At 36.8% G+C, this 20,916-nt stretch overlaps 1 protein-coding gene and 1 long non-coding RNA gene across 6 annotated transcripts in view; one reads left to right on the top strand and one right to left on the bottom strand.

Moving 5' to 3' along the window:
* The first annotated feature begins 709 nt into the window (after positions 1 to 709).
* LOC105264299 (neuronal PAS domain-containing protein 2) overlaps positions 710 to 20,916 on the top strand; it is a 44,350-nt gene continuing 24,143 nt past the window's right edge. For 2 of the 3 annotated variants that reach the window (XM_011301092.1, XM_011301091.1), the window contains exon 1: positions 10,374 to 11,975. In XM_011301092.1, the coding sequence (XP_011299394.1) occupies positions 11,734 to 11,975 (242 nt within the window). In that variant the 5' untranslated portion in view covers positions 10,374 to 11,733. Of the gene's footprint in view, positions 968 to 9,114; positions 9,207 to 10,373; positions 11,976 to 20,916 lie in introns of those variants that run through there. The other variant, XM_011301093.1, reaches the window with a different exon arrangement.
* LOC105264298 (uncharacterized) lies at positions 13,909 to 15,228 on the bottom strand. 3 transcript variants are annotated; one of them, XR_891980.1, is made up of 3 exons: positions 14,977 to 15,228; positions 14,543 to 14,809; positions 13,909 to 14,437 (listed from the first exon to the last, which is right to left on the bottom strand). It is a non-coding gene; the product is annotated as an uncharacterized lncRNA (long non-coding RNA). The 3 variants fall into 3 exon arrangements; XR_891981.1 differs by having other exon boundaries at positions 13,909 to 14,453; positions 14,991 to 15,228; XR_891979.1 differs by having other exon boundaries at positions 14,991 to 15,228.

Genomic DNA, 20,916 nt, shown 5'->3' with positions numbered 1-20,916 from the left:
TTTATTTCTTTATTACCTGCACTAGGTAGCTGCCGGTTACCAGTGGCAAATATCTCAATTTCCAACTTTCTACATTTTCAACACTTTTATCATTAATAGGCCTCTTAAGGCGCAAAAATATAAACAATGTTTCGTATGTCAATTCCGTGTGTGGTGTGTGGTATGGTGGAGCAGGTGATGAATAAATTCATTATTTAAAATACGGTACTGCCATAGATACGCTTAAATATCGCGCCACCGACTGTTCAAAAAACTGTTCAAGAAAATGACTGATCAAAGAAATTTCCAAATAAAAATTCCATCCCTGCAATATACCCCAATTCTCCAATATATATTCAATATTTCGCATCTTCAAAGTCGACAAAAGCAGGGGCACTCTCAATCGACTAATATCCAAATACTTAATTCATCTTTTTGAATGTAAGCATAGAAGAGCGCTAAAAATGAAGAATAAAAAAATGGTGAATGACTGTCGGTTTCCCTGATTATTCCCCCTCAAATTATTTAGAAGAGGATAATAATTGTCTACAATATTGACAAAGGGGAATAAGACGGAGTAATAATTGAATGCTTTTCTAGTCTCTAGGAGATAAAGACGGCGGAATATTGGCCGCCCTAGACTATGAAAAGGATGAAACGAGTAGGTATTTGGCGCATGCTCCATGGAGAACCTGCGCTGTCTGCTCCAACAATCGGAAGATGGCGGCGGTACAGAGTGTCGCTACACTACATCACACTACATCGTTTATCCCCGACTAAATCTAACCGTAAAAATCCGCATTACCGAAATACCGGTGTTCCAAGTACAAGTGAAAAATCGATTCTCCGCAGTGACTTAACAGTGCAATAGTGCAAGTGTAAAATGTTCAGTGTTTCATGACGAATAAATGCCCACAGTGGCTGTCGAAGGCACCCTGGATTATCGCGTTATCGTGCGACGTGTCACTGAAAATTTTCTCAGTTCAAGGTATGCATCAACTTTATAAATAACACCCCACACTTGTTTATGGTGTTGTGTAGCCTTGACGCGTTGGCCATCTTCTCTATAGATTTTGAGCAAACAATTGAGTACATTGGAGAGTAATTCAAAACAATCCACACTAATGCGAAGGTGAGACATCGATAAAAATACAATGAAGGATTTATGTGGAAGGTCGGGTGTCGATTGTTGTCATTCACAAGGGCATTGACTCCTATTCACGCTGTTCTCTCTTCGTACTATTGAAAATTCCAATTTTTCAATGATAATAGTATGAAAAAAAAATCATCAAAATGGAGACGAATTCACTTGAATCCTTTATACCCACCTGACCTCGTGATCTCGTGTTCCCGCCACTGAGCACCACCATTTCTCAAAGAGATTCCCCTCTTTGATGGTGAGCCTTTTCTCACAGGCCCACTTCAATCCCAAAATAGTTGAAGCAGTGGGTCACCGGCCTTGGAGAAATCCAGAAATATTGACCCTCCAGAATTGATTAGACAAAGAGTTTCCTGCTCCCCTACTCCATTCTCTCCGCCCTCCAGTTTGCATCGTGATTCTGTTATGTTATTCCACGAAAAGGGACCCAAAGATCCCCTTGTTTTCGTTGAAATGGCCTCCACCGACATCTGACTCTCAGATGAAAAATCGTATTTCATCATTGTGAAACATTTTTATTTGCATCTCATCAGCCTCGAATGGACAGCCTGGAATAGTCAAGTAGTTTGAGTGTCATTTCTTTCGAGCTCCTCACGATGTCCCAGCATCGGACATTGTCTCGATTTTTCGAACTCCCCGAGTGACTATTCAAATATTCCGTATACAAATCTACGGGTATTCAATGAATATGCATCAACCGCCAGTTTGGATTCACGACATCCTGTTGCATGTACATCATGTCCAGTTCTCGTTCTATTTTTTGTCAGGCCCTTTGATTTACTCGTCAAAGGCTACGAACACCATCAAATGATCCCATTCATTTGAATTAACAAAAATGTTCGAACGTGAGTTGTTGCCTGTCAATATTTTCTTTCTGTTCTACATAAATTATCATCTGTGTTTACATTGCTATATTGCCGGTGTCATTTCAGCCTCTTTTCACGGACACAGACGAAGCATTTGAATTATGTAATTTGATGAGTTGTGAGGATTTCGCAATACCGACCGACAGGTGATAGCATTAGTTTCTTATTTCGTTCAGTATACTGATTTTTTTTAACCTTCCAAATACCTCGACTTATCTTATCGTTTTGATAGGCTTGAATTGGGGGCAATTAAATCTCTTCAATGGAGGTCTTGTCCCCCCCTCCCCCCTGGTTGTATTTTTCTCGTTGTTCTTTGTCCATCAACAGCTGGAATTCGAGTCGAGGTCAGATACATGTTTACTGAGGGAGACTCACATATATGTACGTCAGTAGGTATGCCCTAATATATGGGTCAGGAGATTCTCAACATGCGGGTCATTGACCTAGACACTGGTCTGTCTTTTTAAATCTCAGTTGTCGGTAAGGCAACTTTTTCGTTTTCCTATTGATTGGGAATGTTTGGAAATTCCACCCATTTCAGCGTTAGATGTCGCGTCCTGTTGCTGAATTCGATTCTCTGAATTCTCCGCTTCTACTTCATTTTTCTAATTCAATAGTGAAGCGGTTCACAGTGATAAAACTCAATTCTTCGGTTAATTTGTTGAGAATATCTTTAAAACAATACGCGATAGTGAAATTTCTACAATAAACGAAGAAAAGGTGGAAGAAAGAGGTAATAGCAGTAAATTCACTAACTTCTTTACATCTCAAGATTTTCATTGAAAATCGATCAGTATCCAAAATCGACAAACACCGGTTTAACGATTTACTACTGAAGTTCACTGCTCCAAATTATCGAGAAAATCCAAAAAAGTTTCGCATTGGAATTAAAGAATTAAAGGAATTCATAACTTGCTACTGATAATACAAAATACTATTTTAATCAATTCATTGATGTTGTTTTTAATTAACATGGTCAACTGTGAAAGCTTCTCTCCATTTTTTTGAAGCAGCTCTTCTCAACTTACACTTCCCCAATTTTTATTAATTCATCAAACCCCCCTGGTAATGTTGAAGAATTTCAATGTCACGATCCAGTGGTTCATTAATTCAACTCGTTTCAATTGCCATGGACAACCATGAAAGAATTCATTTTTATTTGAACCCATTCAGCGAGATATAAAATTCAAATTAGGGGGGAATAAATTGTGAAGTGGTTTTAAAATTGAAGCAGGCATGACTACTCTTTTCTCAGATTCACTTGATTTTTATTTCTTCTCATTCCCCTCATCTCAGACATTCCGAAATATCACATATTCTACTATACATAATACACCATACAATATCTTCCACTTCACGATGTTAATGAATTTCAATGCACCAGTTGAATGGCTCATAAATCACTGCCATCTCTATTGGCAGGATCTGCGATGGAAAATTCCGCTCATATCTTTCCCATGCAGTTTATCTCAATAGATTCTCTGACATGCCATGTTTAAATTAGATAGAAGAAATGTCGTCGTTGGAAAATGAAGCAGATGCTTCCGTCGACTCATATAAAGCGTTACACTTTTGCTCGCCCTGTCCACTTCGTTTCTCATATAATGTTAACGAATGTCACTGCCAACGTCGAGGAGTTGATTTACTGAAATCATATGCAGCATTCGAATTTTATATAGACCAACGAATCACAGACTAAATTAAACGAATTCCTCTTTCATTACCTATAATGTAGTTATTTTTGACACTAAGTTAGCAATACGCTTTCGAATGGTCATCAGAAAAATTATTAATTGTCTCCTGATTTCAATAATTCTAATTAAAGTCAACTGATGTAGAATATCCCCCCACGCCCACGATGCAAATATTTTCAGAGTACGAATTTTTAGTCAATCTTTTCTATGATCGATACAAATTCAAATGAGATGAAAATTACATTGTCTTGTAATTCAAAAATGAAGCTAATGTCTATTTTCACTGGGTTCAAGGTTACTAGGCTACAATAGAATGACCAATCACTCTCACGACACTCGTCTTGTGTAAAAATAAAATGACTACGTCATATGTACGAGGCTGGGGTTAAGTAAATCCTGCGATTAATTTCTTAGTGTGTTTGTCATAATTCGAACGGGTTCATTCAACCGACCAACAAAAGACGCATCAGGACCATTCACGGGTGAATCTAATTCAATAAAAACATAACTCATAGTGGAATCTCACTCTCGGTAATTTTCAACGAACAAATTTCTCAGCATGAATATAATAAAAAAATAAAATTCATGTACTGAACGTACATGAATTTTATTTTTTTATTCTTATGAAACTGTTGTGTTTCTACATTCAGCTCCGTAAAATGTCTCGATCTTTGAGGAAAAATAATGGACGAAAGGTGAAATTCACGTCACGGTTCGCCCAATTCTCTTCCAATTCACCCATTTTATTGAACTTCATATTTGCTCGTGGATTGCATTGCTCCTCAGTAATTTTTATTGGATTCGTCTCTTCGTGCACTCGAGCCATTCCGTATTCAAATCAAGAAAAAAACATTGAATGACAACCAACAACGTGAATACTTGATCACGCTTTTTTTTCCCAGTGTGCTCTTTCATTTCTAGGAGAATGATATTGTATCGATGAATTTATTGATCTTGGTACAGCATTGAAACTTCATTCACATACCAGTAATGTGGTGGGAAAGGGGCGAGAAATGTGGAGAAATGAGAAAGAACAAAGATGAAAGGGAATCGAATGCATTTCAGTGTCAATGCCGACTCTTTATGCCTTTTTCCTCGCGAGGATCAAATATACCGTGACAAAACTCCTCTCATACATATCGCTTGGCTTTTTTTTTCGTATGCTCTATCGACATTTTCTCAGGCTTTTTTCTAAGATATTCAAGTACGGAGAATATCATCACGCGAATCATTTGACCTTCGATCCAAACTCCAGCCTCGCTCTCTGCTTCGTGAAGCCTCGGGAATGCATTGCGAAGCACGAAATCAAAAAAAAATTACACGAATTCAAAAATTCCTTAGAAATTGTCCCACCAATTACAGTATGAACATAATATTTTACATGTGTTTCGCGGATTCTTCTTTAGCTTCTCGTTAAAATTACGCAAAATTCGTAATTTTACTTTAATTTCACATGATGAAATTCAACAATAATTCACGGCACGCATTCAAATAATCCATTCATTAGCGTAAAATTACGACTAGGAAAAAATTTGATTACTCTCACATTTTTTCATAATTAAGGTAAAAGGGTGGTTTGAATAAAAGAAAATTTTCCATGTCAGGTTGAGGCTTGATGCTATTCTAATATTTTCGTGGGAAATTTCTCTACGTGCGAAGACAATTAATTTCATGCCGAAATGGTTGACCCGACAGGCCCCTCGGTGTCCAAGATCATTGATTTATTACTATTATCTCCTCCCAGTATTGAGAAAAGTGTTATTCCATCAGTGATTATGTAAGATATACATAACCATGAAAAAAAAAAATTGAAATAGCCCCGAGGGCAATTAAACTGGCATGGAGATAGGCCACTGCCCTTTACCAGCCTCGAGGGCTCAGCAATACACATCCCAATGAGGAGTACCATAATGGAAAAGAAATATTAAGACCTTGAGAAAAACCGGCTACATTTCAATCACACACTACCAAGTCTCATCAACTCGAAATTCATATACATCGAACGAACCAAGACGTTACATACCAGCTCTACTGAATATGTAACGTCGTCCATTGTACGTATGTTTAATTAGCCCGAAGGATCGCTCTGATGGATAATCTGGGTCAACCAGCTGACGTACTTACACGCCCGAATGACAACATTTATTTTTAAACCCCTCGGAATCAACTGACCGAGGGTATTTCAAATTGCAGAAAAAGCCCAGTTGAAGGGGGAATGAGAAATTGATTGAACAAGATGAACACCTACCCGAAATAAGCTGGCGTCGATAGTATATTTCTGCAGGAAATTGAATAATCATTTGATGCCAGCGACAAAATACAAAATCAACGAAATTATTGAATTTCTGAAATTTTAGTATGGTATTTTTTATTCTTGAAAAGACTTGACATTCCATAAGTTTTTGTTTTAACAAAATTGAAATACTGACGCATCCGATTACTTCAGGCGTGCAAAAGTTTCCTGCAACAGTGCTAATTAATTTGCCACAAGTAAATCCACGTTTCTTGTAATTGTTGGGGAATAATATTTCCCTTATAACAAGAATAGTCAGTGCTCCCCGGGGAATATTGATCGATTTCGTTTCAAGCCTTTGGAATCCAGATACGGATCAAGTTTGAAGGATTTTCCATGGGAAAATTTATCAGAAAGACATGAAATCTTCATCGAATGCATTCAAATAACCCTGAGCTTCAGAGGCACATGTGTACATTCGGCATCGATCGCACGATCTATATGTCAATCAAAATGCAAATGACAATCGAATGCTTTTTTCATTTATCTCTAATATCTCTGATACTGATATTGTATTGCTCCACGTGCGTCACTTTCCAAGGAGAGGCGAAGGACCTTCTGAGAATGAAATGGGGCTGAAAGGAGGATCTCCAACGATGAGAAAGAGGTTTATCAGAGCACTAGACTCCTTCTGCACCTCCACCCTCACTTGCAGCATCTAGTAGTCCAACAATGAGACAAGTATCTCTGGTTCCTATCAATCCACGTGGATGTTTTTAATGACAAATACTCTATTGTTGTCACTTTCTCGAAATCTTACCCTGATTTGAATTAAATAGGATGGCTCATTTATCCGAATTTTTTTTGTTCAAGAAAAGTATCTATTCTTCATTATCGGAAATTAATTAAATTGTTTCCAATTCTTTTCAATGGAAATCATTGATTCAGTTCAAATAGTCCTATTGAAATTATTATTTGTTTGGATTAAGTGAATTGTCATTGGTTGTTTTTGAGTTTCAGCGAGAACAATTTAATATCTACAATTTATACAGAAATCCGAAAATAAATTGTCGACACAGACAAATTGGTTTGGCACTGACTAATGTAATTGACAGAAATAATTTTTTTCCTGGTTCTATGATTTTGTGGTACTATGATTTTATTTTGATACTTCAACGCAAACTCGTTCACTCATTCGTTTAATTCCTCTTTATTGTCAAAGTTGAATTACATTTTTTTTATGGTCATGCACTGAGAAATTAGAGCGAATGTATCTCATTTATTCAAGATCATGCCGCTTTTTCTGTCATGCCACGTTTTTTCGTGATTACTTTACCCCGTAAAATTTGGAAATTGAAAAAAAAATCGTACTCACGCTCACCTGGGAATTTGTGGAACATTCTCGCTCTTTAATAGGTCCTTGAGAGGTGTTAATGAAAGGTGTAATTAGCGTTGACATTCTAATCTTATCTCAAATATTTCAAATATTTCTTTGTCGTCTTGTAAATCAAGTGTTGAAATGATATTAGATATTCGTTATTTGCGCACGGAAAAACTCAGTTAACTCTTCCATGGGATAACTCTTATCAGTGATTCACTACTCGAGATGATATCTCAGCACCATTTCGTGAATATTTCATTATTCAGGTACCCTATTCTGATTAATTCTGATAGATAATAAAAAATGCGTAATCCTGTGAGGATGAGCAATTTATGACAATGCAAGTTACGCAGAATGTAAGTATATACTTTTCTCGTTAAGAGTTTATCGTTTGAGAGGAGATATATCTCTCGAGCAACGAACCTCCAACATTGATAGCGATGAAGCACAAATGTCAACGACCTGATAGGTCTGATGGTATCAGAACGGACCTACCTGACGCCAGTTTTTACATACATGAGCTCAAATCATAAGTCATTTTCTTATTGAATCAATCGATACGTCAAGACTGTGCGTCGACAGAATTTATCTATTGAGAACAGTAGATTCCCATCATACTGGGGTGTCTGGGACTGTAGGGGAAATCAATTCAGTAAAATTAATTTTTTCATAGTAAATTCGAATACGAGACTAATTTATATTTCGGCGTTATAAAAATAACGCAAATATTATTTCCTATTTTTGTGGTTTCCGAGCGGATGCATAATTGTTGAAAAAATAATTATAAAGTGGAAAAATTGTTGAAGGGTGTCACACTCAGATATTGATTTCAAGGGATCTACCAAGTTTACGGAAGAATAGGTAAAAATAAGTAAAAAATGCTGATATGTAGTGCAGAATTGTGCGAATTCGCTGTTTGAATTTTGAAACGGTTTTCCTAATTTTCCGTATAGCTCCGGAGGATCATTCATGGATCGTCATCGTGTGTGTCAATAGAAATTGCCGGAAGAATTAATGAAACGTCATTTTACCTTCATATACTTAGGCCTTCGAAACCATTAGAATTCTTGGGCGCGTTAATAACCCCGAGGTCGTTATTAACCTTCTCGCAGGCCTTGACACGGTCGACTAAGCCTACAAGTGCAAAAAATCTACCGGAAGGATTTGTTTCGATAGGAATTCACAGATGATAATGATAATTCCTCGCTACTCCTCTTTTTATTTTTTTTTTTTCAAGGACAATTCAGCTTCTTCCATCGAAGAGATTAAGTAATTTTTTCCCAGGATGAAGGAGGATCAGAATTCCTCCGTCTGTTTCACCTCAGGGATTTATTCAGATGAAAGTTTTCTTCTATTATTCAATCCAATTAAATTTTAAGAGAAGGGACATTGATTTTCATTCACTCGTGCAATTTCAAGTTTCACTGAAGATTCACAAGAATTTCAAATCAGTCTTGACACTCAATGATTGTGTAACGTATTGACGAAATTTTTCACCTTGACAGAATAGATAACGTGATGAGTCTTAATGAAAATAAAAATTATACGGTCATTATTGTATGGTATTTTTATTCTTACTCAAAGCGACTAGTGCTTGAGAATTATCACAGTAATTATCACAGACATGATCAAGGTCAAAATCACGAATTCTCATAAAGAAATCCGGAATCCGGAATCCGTTAAAACTGACGGAACAAATCCGTCGAATTTTCAGTAGATACCTCTCATCGTGAAAATATCAAAGAGCTCAACCGGAAAGTTCCCTGAAGACTACTCAACGTTACTTTTTCCACTGGTTTCAGGTAACATCAGCTAATATGAAGGACGAAGTGGAAGAGGACGAGTCTGGGACAGCCACAACGAGCACCTCCACAGATTCAACCACGTCTTACTGGTAAGTCCTTCAAAAAAATCCCTTTACCAAAGAAAATCTACCGACATACGCACCCAATTATAATTTTAAGGTAGTACTCCTGTATATCAAAGCAACGATGACACTTTGATGAAAATTACAGATCGGTTTTAATGCAAACATGACTCAGTTAAATTTTTGGAAACCTGGATGGACCAAAACAATAATTATTAATTTTCTTATCTTCCGACAATTAACATTGAGTGTTTTTTTTTTAATTTTGAAAACACCATCGATAAATTTTTCATGAAATTTTTTTAACTATATGTACAGATGTTGAAGAACATTTTGCGCGTTGAAAACTTTTTATTCGTGGGCTATAAATTCTGAAATTAATTAAGGGTGATGTTAATCTGTGTGGCAACAGTGCTCCTCAGGTTTGGTCAGCTCTCATTACAGGAACACAACACACACATGGAAACGTATCACACAGGCGTGCAAGTCGTTGAGCAACGTTGCCAAGCAAAACTATGGCGATAATCAGAGTTATCAGTACTCTAGCTTGACTCATGATCTACCGGGAGTACTACCTTAAGCCCATTCAGTGTAGCTTATTATTAGCGATCTGTTTTTTCTCTTTTTACTTTCACTTTTTTTTTTCGAGAATTCCACTTGTTCTATCGGTCGATTAATTGCCAAATACTTAATCAATCTACATATCTATATTCAATGATAAAAAAATTTCAGAAATTAAAAATACCGCAATTTCTAATACGCCCATATAACCCCAACATCCCCAATATGCAACTAAACAATGCGTTTTTTGTCAGGGATAATTTTTAATTAATTTTCATTAATCCGTGAATAATGGCCTCGAAAAATAATGCACTTATCCTATATGTTTTACATCTTCGGAATTATTCATCCTATAACAAAAATGATAAATCTCGGATTTCAAAACAGAATCCGGAATTTTCAGAAATTCCAATAGTTGCCTCTGATCGTAAGAACAGAGTGATCCCCCATAACTATAAACGTATTCACGTGAAAAAATGGTAATAAAATATCGTTGCGTTATCAGATGGTGCAAAAAATTGTGGGAAAAAAAAATATTGATAGGCCACCAGGAGGCGGCGTCTGCTACCGAGAAAGACAGACGAATTTTGAGGTGGGGGTAAGCAGCAACCGCCAGTTTGCGGCCAACCGCCGTCTGAGTCGTGTCTCTGAATTCATCACTCATCGCGATATTTTTAACCCCTTTTATCCCTATTTTTTACTCAATCTTGAAAAAGCAAAGAACCACCACCACTAACCCAGCGACGTCAGTGACTGGAAAATACTCTAAAGATTCCAAATCTTGGCGAATGAGTTTTTAAAGTTCAAAGAGGATTAATGAGTGTCAGTGCTATTTATGTTTGAAGTTTTTAATTGCTGTCCCCGATGTTATGATTATTCCCGGGAAGAAGGGGCGGACGTACCCGGCAAACAGTGACTTCCGCTATTTTCCAGGCTGCGCAGTTCATTCGTAATATATTGAACGTTGTCAAGGTCAAGAATCCGGATCACCGGCTATAGTCAGTGAACAGTGCTGTACTATTGTTTTTACGATTTTTTCCATTTTTACTGAAAATAACGAGAAAGACATTGAGTCAAAGCTCATCACGTCTATTATCCGCAATTGCGAATTCTTCTTTCTTTTTTTTTCGTCATCTTTTTTTGCCTTTCATTCTTGAAATTTATTCAGTTCGTGGGGAGTTGTGGGTGTGTATGTGTGTGCGGTGCGATTATTTTTTACTCAAATGAAAGAAGTTGAAACAGGGGCAATTCAAGTCCACATGTGAAGTGAAAATAGAAGGAATAGAAGAAAGATACATTTGAGAAGAAATGAGGAGACTGGAAGAAGAGATTTGAGTGGATGAGTGTGGCGAACTGGTGAAGAGTGATTTGAAAATTGTCGACAAAGTGATAAGCCGGCCGGGAGTTAATAAATATTCCAACGTATATTCCTCCTCCCCCTCCTCAGAGAAAGAGAGATGGTCAAGTCTACCAGTCAAACCAAGTATCAAAAATAAACTTTGAAAATAACAAATTGGGGAAGTTGAGGGTCTCAGTGAAGACTGACTACGACCACTGACATGAAATTTTCAATTATTACAAAAACAAATAAGAGTCATAATTCGGCATAACCCAGCGAGTAAAATTTTTTTTTTAATGATGTTTGCTACGGTTCGGCTGAGATAATACCCCAACGTTATCTGTCCTCGGGCATGATCGCTGTTGCCAGATTATTTCCAAGGCTAATTTTAATGCGACAAATATATATTCTGAGGAGGCCAGATGAAGATCATTAATTAGAGACTCAACAGGATGGTATCTCACAACTTCAATAACTGGAGAGACGGCCATTGACATCGATAATAACAGTACAACAACAACAATACGTTGGGGATATCCGACGTAAACCCATGTATCTTTTGATTCAAGATGGCGGAATATGTTGTTGCAATACAGCATTGGAAATTGTTGATCAATATGAAGGCCTCACTTGATCAGAGTTCAAGTTTTTCTCATGCACTTGAGCGATAAAAGTGGATTCTTATTGGGGAATATACCTTGGATTTTTTCGGTGGAAAATTGTTCGAAAATGTGGCCACATCAGCAGGCTCAGTATCATCCTGGTGTATCGTCACTGACGGAACAAATGGACAGGAGACAGTATCCTAGCATCATGCCACCTGATACTGTTAGCCAAACCACGACGATACATCAGCATCAAAGAGAACCTCCACGGGAATCCGCTGCTTGTTCGAGGTCAGTCCAATAATTATCCCAAATCTAAACTACAACGCCATTCGTTGTTGTTATTGCGCATTTGACGGTATGATAATGCTCTCGAGAAATCTGAACAACGCCATTTGAGTTGTTTTATCGTGTTATTGGATTTTCTGAAAATGTTAATCTCCTCGAATCCCCCTTTATCCTGATTATTCACGGGGGAATTTCTGATTCATATGGTAATTAAGACCTTGTCCAGACGATTCACTGGACCCGTTCTGGTCTCACTTTGGGCACTTGCCCTTGGGGCTTCGTTTAAATGTGGGTAATTGTTAAATTTTCAGTGAACGAAATTGCGTAAGCCACTTATTAGAGCGATGAACCGAACCAACGCACATTCGCCTAATCAATTGAATCAATTTTTAGTTGATCTGTCTTAAGGCCTATTTGCGTCCCATTTTTTTTCTTGGCTAAATCCACTGAAATCCATGATCTTTCAATGAGAGATTGAATATCATTGACTGTGAAGGGAGGCCTCAATGAGTATCTGGGTGTGAATAGCTGTTTTAGAAGAGACATAGTTGTTTATCAAGTGAACTTTAGAAACGTGGATAATAAAAGAAATGGTATTCACAAAGCTGGTTCTTCGGGTTTAGCTCAAGGCGGAAAGTAAGGTGGCTTTGTTGTCTGATTGATTATTTAAAATTACGACTGTTGCACTCATTGAGAAGCTGCACAAGCCGACTCCAGGCACTATGGTGTCGACAAAAAAATCTCATGGGTCATCAGTGAAGACTCAAGAATATTTTGGTATTTTAATAGGAGTACAAGGTTACACTCTCAGGGAATTGATTTTCGAGTTCATTGAGTCACTCGTGAGGTCCCCAATTCTTTTTTTATTCTTTGCTTTCGATTGATTGTCTCATATACTGAAGCTCACGGTCTAGGAAGATTGTACGGTTAGCTAGCAAGTGTCCAAACTCATCAATATTTATTACTCATCATTGTAATAACTTTTGCCATTATTTGAACATATGAATGATTATGAAAGACGGTTGACTTTTTTACGATCGGATCGACAGGATAGGCGAATATGAATTTCCGAATTCCGAGGCCGTATCAACAGATTGAAATGATTTTACGTTGTTTGCACCTGTCAAGCCGATTGACACTTGATACAAATTTAGTTCTACCCACGTATTGTTCTGTCATTGGCAATATTTCCACAAGGATGCATTAAGTGAAATATCCCAGCGGTCAAGCACGCTAATCTTTATTGTCAAATTGTTGTCTCTTCTGACGCCATCAGTCAGTTGATAATGATGAGAAACATGCCCAGGAGTGGCGTAGATTCTTGTTCTTTTTTTTTTTTTTTGTTCTTCGACCACCAGTTCCATTCGTGATGTGATATCGTGAATTCTGATATTGCAAGTGGGCCGCAGTTGGCCGTGGAGGGTACGTTGAAGAAATTTAGATAATTTCACGGAGAAAATATTTCGCTCGTGTGGGTGGATAACTGTCGAACACTCGTATTTCGTTATTATGTCAAGAAATTACGTCTACATTTTGACCTCCCACGTAACCCTCGATTTATCCCGATTGTTGCTAATGAGGTATATACGGTAATTTGAAATCATTTCAGAGAAAAAGCTATCCGACGACTGAGAATTCTTAATAAAATTAATGGTAGACGTTTCGATTAATGGATTGAGATTTTTGTAATCTTCATATTTTAGGAAATTTGATGGAAAACCAAGAATATGTATATGTATATTTTCAAGTGAATATAGGATAGGGTTCAGGTTCGATTCACGGCGAGGGAAAATGGTTCGATCTGAGCACCATTTTTAAACACTTTTTTTTAATTAAAAAAAAATTGAATAGCATTGAATTCCATTGAAAGGAAACAGACCGACGAACATTTTTTTTTTGTTGAAAATCGATAGGACGTAATTTTTTCAACTAATTTAAAGATCCTATTTATTGAAAATCGGGGAATACATTTACTCGATTTTCCCTGATTTTCTTGAATTGTTTGGAGTGATTGAGTAATTCATCATACATAGCGTTATAATTTCTCATTGGCCAAAATTCATCAATAACTGTAATTTCCCGTAGATTGGTATCTCCACAAATCAAAACTTCAATCCATCATTTCTATTGAACAGTTCTATTTTCACAATAATTCCCATACTCAATTTGTCAGGCACAATTTGTCTTGATAAGTCCAATATCAGTATGATTGAAATGCAGGGAGTGTTCTTGCAATTTCCTGCATAATTCCACTGGGTGTTGAAAATCGTATTCACGATTTCCACGTGTCAGTTTCAAAAGTTAGTGCAGCACGCGCTTGCACTTTCATGATGGTCACAAACTCTACATTGTAGAATGCACAGAGTTGACACAGTGCAGTACAACAATAGTACAACTTGGCAGATGTGATGGATCTATATCGGTTGATGTATGTCTTCTCATCGTAAAATGTTGTTCAATATTTGCTGCAAAATAGATCACCTATCGAATAAAAAGCGAAACTCATCGAAGTAATTTACAAACCTCTCAAGGCAATTCGAGAGCAAGTATTTGTTCCAACTTTACAGTACCTTTACTGCAATGCACAAATTAAAAGCTCGACGAATTCCACCATCGATATTGCAGATTCTCTCAAGCTTAACTTCAGATATGCAAATGAAGCACTCAAATGTAATGGCGTCTTCATTACCTTCGGAAACTTCATTAAATCTGTACGGTATAAGAATGCAGATTTATTCAAGGATTAACCCAACTGATTACATCGAGAAATCCTAGTGACACCAAGTCCTGGCATATTTCTCGTTAATAAGTCAACGCAGTTTGAAGTTACAATTCTCCTGTCAACATTCAACAATTTCTCTGACATTTCAATTAACTTCAAATCATTAATTCCATGTGTATTGGTTCTCTGATATTCGAAATCCACGAATAATTAACTGATTTGATTTCAAAGCATAAGAGAATCCGGCTCAATCGATTTTAGAGAAAATCAACAACAAAGTACCATTACTACTCAACTGATTGTCAACGAAGTTCACCCAATACTTCCAGTGAAAATATGAATATTCATCCCAACGACGTGACTTGTAATGCAGATATAAGTTCTACTTCATATTTATACTCATAAATATTTACCGACTGTCGTCAGTTTCTATTTCCGTATGCAACACTCAAAAAAAATTGCAAATTTCTGATAGAAATGTAATCTAAACACATCCGTACTTCTAATGTTTTCAATGGTTCAACAAACTGCGTAACGCAGTAATTACCGTTGATAATCAAATTACACGGTCTCTCATTTAGACGTGCGATCTATGGCGCATGCGCATCCCCACGCTTTTGACGGAGCACTTGATTTGCGCAGATGCGAGGGCGTGCTAATCATTCGAACTAAGTCCATAACAATATTCCATAACGAATCTCCCGACCTCGCTGTCCTCTACCTAAGACATTACAATCTCCACCAATCACAAGTTCTCTCATCTATTGCGTGACAACTTGTGCTGATCGTAATGTCTAAAAACATTTTTTAACATCAAACATTGCTTGACGTTAGAAAAAAAAAAATGTCAGCGTTGTTCTTGAACCAAAAATCATTTCTAGATTCGAGAAAATAGTTTTCTTGAATTGGAAAATTTTTTGTCCAACATTAATAATCGTTTTGTCTATTGGAGACAGTCACCTGAAGGATTAATTCGCAAAAATCACAATTTTCGGTTGTTATCCTTAATCAGGGCCAGATGATTGGACAAATATCTCTATTATTCATGATAAAATAGTTGAATGCTAATGCTTATGGCTAGAGCAATCGTTCAGTCTACTGTGACTAAGAAAATGGCAGAACGTGGGTGTCCACCGAAGGTTGCACCAAACCTTGAATTTTCTCTATTCGCAAATTGTTGACAGACAATTGTCTAATTCCGCTGACTAATCAAAACATTCTTTGTTCTCCGAAAAGAACTCATTGTTAATGCTCTATATATTCCAAAGAAGCTCTATCGACGAAGAGTAATGTAAATCTTATTGTAGGCCGAATTGAATCAGATAAAATTCGACGTAATGCGGATGGTGCCAGAAGTTTCGACTGATTTGTAGTGATTTGGCAATCAATCCCCTATAAATTATTTCAAGTACTTTGAAAATTTCTCTGATGCAGTTGACAAATAACTTCCTTCCCGAACTCAGGAGAAATAGATAATTCAAAACGATAAATGACAAGCCACCAATTATAATAAATTTCGCATCACTAGATTATTTCTTGCACAATTAGATGGATGCCAGATTGTTAACCATGTATGACGCAGAATAAAACATCTGCATCAATCATCAACTTACAAAGTAACAAAAAAATAGTAACTTACTATTTTTATGACTGAACAAGTCGTGTGAGCTTCATCGCGACACTTAGGAAATTGATGAGATTCAAATAAAGAGTCAGCGGTTGACCTTAAGTTTTCTAACTTTCCCACATGAAAAGAAATCCGTACACAAAATAACGAATATGTACATTATAATAATAAATATATAGATAATATCCATTATCAACTGGTTTGTCAGGCAAGTCAGATTATGACGAATACCAAAGAGTAGATTGACCATATGACAAACTGAAGAGTGAAATAAAAAAAAAGGAAGAAATAGAGAGAAACGTGACCATGCATATGTACAGATTTATAAATAATCTTCGGAATATTGGTAATGCTGAGGTACATTATCACCAATGAATTGACTCCAAGCTCATGTCAACGGCAATTAGTCTAATTTGTGTAATATAGCCATATCGAGCGGATTGTGCGTGATATGGGTGGAGAGAAGGTTGATATACGCTTGCGCAACAGGTTTGTAGGGAGACCTACCTCAACGAAAGAGACCAAGACTGGTAAGGTCCTACCACAACAACCATCGGATTTTTCCTCGAGGCCTTGGCGATATCTGTTGAGAGTTCCTTCCTACTGGCTCTATAGTAAGACCACTGGTTGCCTAATCGAGGAACAAAAGCATTCCAATATCAATGATACCGCAAGGTGGATGGTTCTTTGCCATTCTGCATTTATGAAAGTGCATGAATAATACATCTATTCACTGGATGTCTCTTTCATTAATGTTTCCTCGTGTGTGACACAAGATATATTATCAATTTGTGCACTTCGTACAATGTTTCTACGGCACATTTGAGACACCAAGGAGTATTATCAACGTCGTCATTATAGTTGGCTTTGTGCCTGCACCTCTCTCACCTATGTTACATTATTATTGCCCTTTGATGCAATAATGCTGCCGCTGTCTGTCGCAGCAACAAGTTAACACTTTGGTTTCTGATATACATTCGGAGGTCAAATTCAATCACCTCTGTGGCCACCGTCAGTCATTATCATTATTAATTCACTTCGTTATCAGTATGGCTTAATGCGCACTTGGGAGAACTTTCGGGATGGAATTCAAGGTTACAGATCTAAATATTACATCGAAGCATATTTTAATATATTATAATAAACCAAAATTAGACTACTCACAATAGTTTTGAATATTTTTAACAATTATTTTAAATTTGTAAATCCTTAAATATGATGAATTGTTAAACATGCTGAAACTATTATTATTAAAAAAGAAGACAACTAGTGAAATGGTGTAAAAAAAATTCTAAAAATCTTTCACATACGTAATATTGTCGAATGATATTTAGATCTGCGATATTTTCACGGGTAATAGTTCAGTCGTTGAAACCTTTTAGCTGGTACTGTTTTTAGAATTAATGTTACTTTCAGTAATATTTAAACGTGATACCGGAATTCAAGCATTACACTATTTTTGCATAACTGCATCGAATCTGTACGTGTTGAAGATATGGCAAGGACGTGCCAACATTCACAACTGTTCTATGTTTGATCTTACCGCAAATAGTTGTATTTGTCAGCGGAGTTCATGCTCGACGTATATCAACTTTTATTTTTGTTATGCACGCAGGTATTTAATGACAAGACAATACGTGGTAGTGTGCTTTTAGCTTGATGAGAATGTTGGTCGAGTTGTAAAAAAAATGGCGATACTTCGTTGCCTGTACACGGCAATTATTAGAAATGACTTGTCTTTAGAAAAAAAGGAAACATCTTTAGTGCGCTATCTAGCCTTCACCTAACCTTCGTACCAGCCAATGTCAAGATAATCGACATCCGTATTTTTTGTTAGATTCTTTCTATTCTCAGTGTTAGGTAAACTCGGTGGTTAGTAAAAATAATTTTAATGGTTACCAGTATTGCATAATCAGCAGGCCATGCGAGAGTTACGAGTTCTTCGAATTTTATGTGATGCTGTTTCACTGTGCTTCCAATTTTATTTGAATTGTTGATCGCATTTATTTCGCGAGCGGTATTCGAATTGAGGAGGTATATCGATAATCCTCAGGAATGAAAATTGTCTCCAACTGTTCATAAACCAGAGCTCGTGTCGTAACAGAGATGAACGTTATCTCAACAGTGAACTTGTAAAATCTCAATCCACTTTTTTCCATCTCTCAAGTGCCTTTCGAAATATTATTCTTCAGCAATTCAATCCCATCGACCATTCGATGACAGTTATTACACATTGATTGCATATCTGAGTGCATTTTTGCTGAATGCAGAGGAAAAAATTGGTAATCAATGGATCTCTTGGCTTTATCCATCGTTACGTAGTGTCTTCTAGCTTTATTTTCTGCTATTACATTCTGCTATTTTGTCGCACAGTGATTAAAGTTATCAAACTGTAATGACTGATGGGAAGATAACAACTCTACCGTAACATTGTTGCCTCATGCAGGAAAAAGCTTCAAGTGGATTAGATTACGACTTCTCGATTCGCCGGCATTGGCTCAACTCCTCCAATTGTCCAAGTTTTAATTGTCTCAAGTGATAATCGATCTGGCAACAGTTACATCTGTAACGCCAAGTTGTTCCCGAGATAGGAGTGCACTATGTCTGGGATATCTTTGACTTTGCTCTGTTCTACAATAAATAAATGGGAAAAGTACATCCGCAAAGTTGAGTAAGTTGAGTAGGATGGTATCATCTTCACGTCTGGCCCTGGAAGTCTGGGTTTGAAACGCGTTTCTTTATTGTCCCCCTTGCATTCCTAGAGAGTATCAAAAATCCTATCCACAACTGGGAGAGGATGATTATAAATAAGTTTCGTCTTGTCTCGGAGATATTATGTGAATCAGATGGAATACTATCTGTGCTGTCTCGTCTCACTATGTCACTTTTTTTTTTTTCATTCATCTTATTTCTCAAGAGTTTTCACGCGATTCATGACGTCAATCGAATTTTTGTGATGACTGTAAATTTGCGGTACGATCGTCATTCAGGTGAAAAAAATGCAGTAGTTGGCAATACGAGTACCAGTTGTATCAACTTTTTATCGCGTCGATTATTTTCATTGAATAGATTTCTCCAAGGATTCATTAATTCATTGAATAATCTAGATTTCTTTCTATTTTTTGGAAAATATTTTAGATTCCTGTCTTCCTCAAATACGAATTTTTAATTCCGTCAATTTTCCTTTAAAGTACTGAACGACGGAATAGATTGCTGACAAAAAACCATACATTCTTATTTTCGAAGTGGAACAATATCTTCTCGGACTGATAAATGGTATCGCAGGAGATACTGATGGGTTAAACATTTTTTTTTTAATAGTCCCTTCCCTCTACAGATTTCTGCTTCATCCATTGCTTGTTTTATTGAAAATGACACTGATTGTGAGAATTTATCTTTTCTCCGACTGTGAGAGAAACAAAAGGAACGGAAGAAACATCAGTAAGGGGATTCGCGTCTAGAGTGATAACTATTCTCATGCGTTGAACGATTAAAAACAAATATAATTATTTAAAAATAGTCTCTGAATATTCAACTCATTATCCAGAAATTATTCAGAGATCGCGGCTTGGCAAATTGTAAGATAATTTACAGACTGTATGACTATGACTGATATTTTCTCGATAAACATTCATAACTAAAACAAAAATCCAATCATTGGAAATTGGCGCGTATGTGTCCAAATTTGTTAAATTTATTTTCTCAGAACAATTTGAATCTTCGGATCCTTGGACTTTCACTGATGTTCTTATTTTTTTTTTCTGAATTTTCTTAACGAAAAGTCGATAGAAAAGTATAGCATCCAATATTTAAATAATCAATAAATCATAAACTTTCAACGAAATAAGCCGTTTACGAAAATTTCGTGGAAACTTTTCCAAGCTTACACCAAAGCGATCTTGTGTTGGAAAAAACTCAGTTCTGCTGCATTCGATTTTCATTCATAATTAGTCACTGAGGTCACATGGCCCGCCTTAACATCGTACTTTTATTGCCCTAGGGAGGTAAGTGGCGGCTTATCGACCTCCTCCTCGCCTCCCTAGGGCAATAAAAATACTCGGTTAGTGGGGCCTCTTAACATGAAGTAACATACGCCCCACGGTCTGAAAATTATTTCAGCAACATATTTGATCGCAATAAACAATCATAACTAAAAAAAAATCCAATCGCCCTCGGCGCGGATATTTGTCGCATCAATTGCTATTGTTTTCTCTGAGTATGTAAAAATAAAAAATAACGAAGATATTGATAAAACAGCAATCCTTGTGGTTGGTCTGCCGATAAGTATCAAAAGCAAACAATCCAAATCAATATTTTCATAATATTGGTGCAGAGTATAATGACACCGGAGACAGTTAATTGCATCGAGTAATCAATGGCTCATTCAGTGCATTGATAAATTCGTGGAATAAATTTTCTTCCATCCCTGCCTGATGAAATACGCTCTTCCCATTGTGTGATAGATTAAGATATCGGAGTTATGTCCAAGTGAACGAACAATCTGAATGGAATTATCGCAGTATCAATGTCTGACGACACATGAAGACAATATTTTCTTACGGATTCGAAACGTTCATAACAACTGATTAAACATT

The sequence above is a fragment of the Fopius arisanus genome, unplaced genomic scaffold (genome assembly GCF_000806365.1).
Source record: "Fopius arisanus strain USDA-PBARC FA_bdor unplaced genomic scaffold, ASM80636v1 scaffold00020, whole genome shotgun sequence".
Lineage (NCBI taxonomy): Eukaryota > Metazoa > Arthropoda > Insecta > Hymenoptera > Braconidae > Fopius > Fopius arisanus.
Note: the sequence above shows the minus strand (reverse complement) of the source record. Positions and strands in the feature narration are given on the sequence as shown.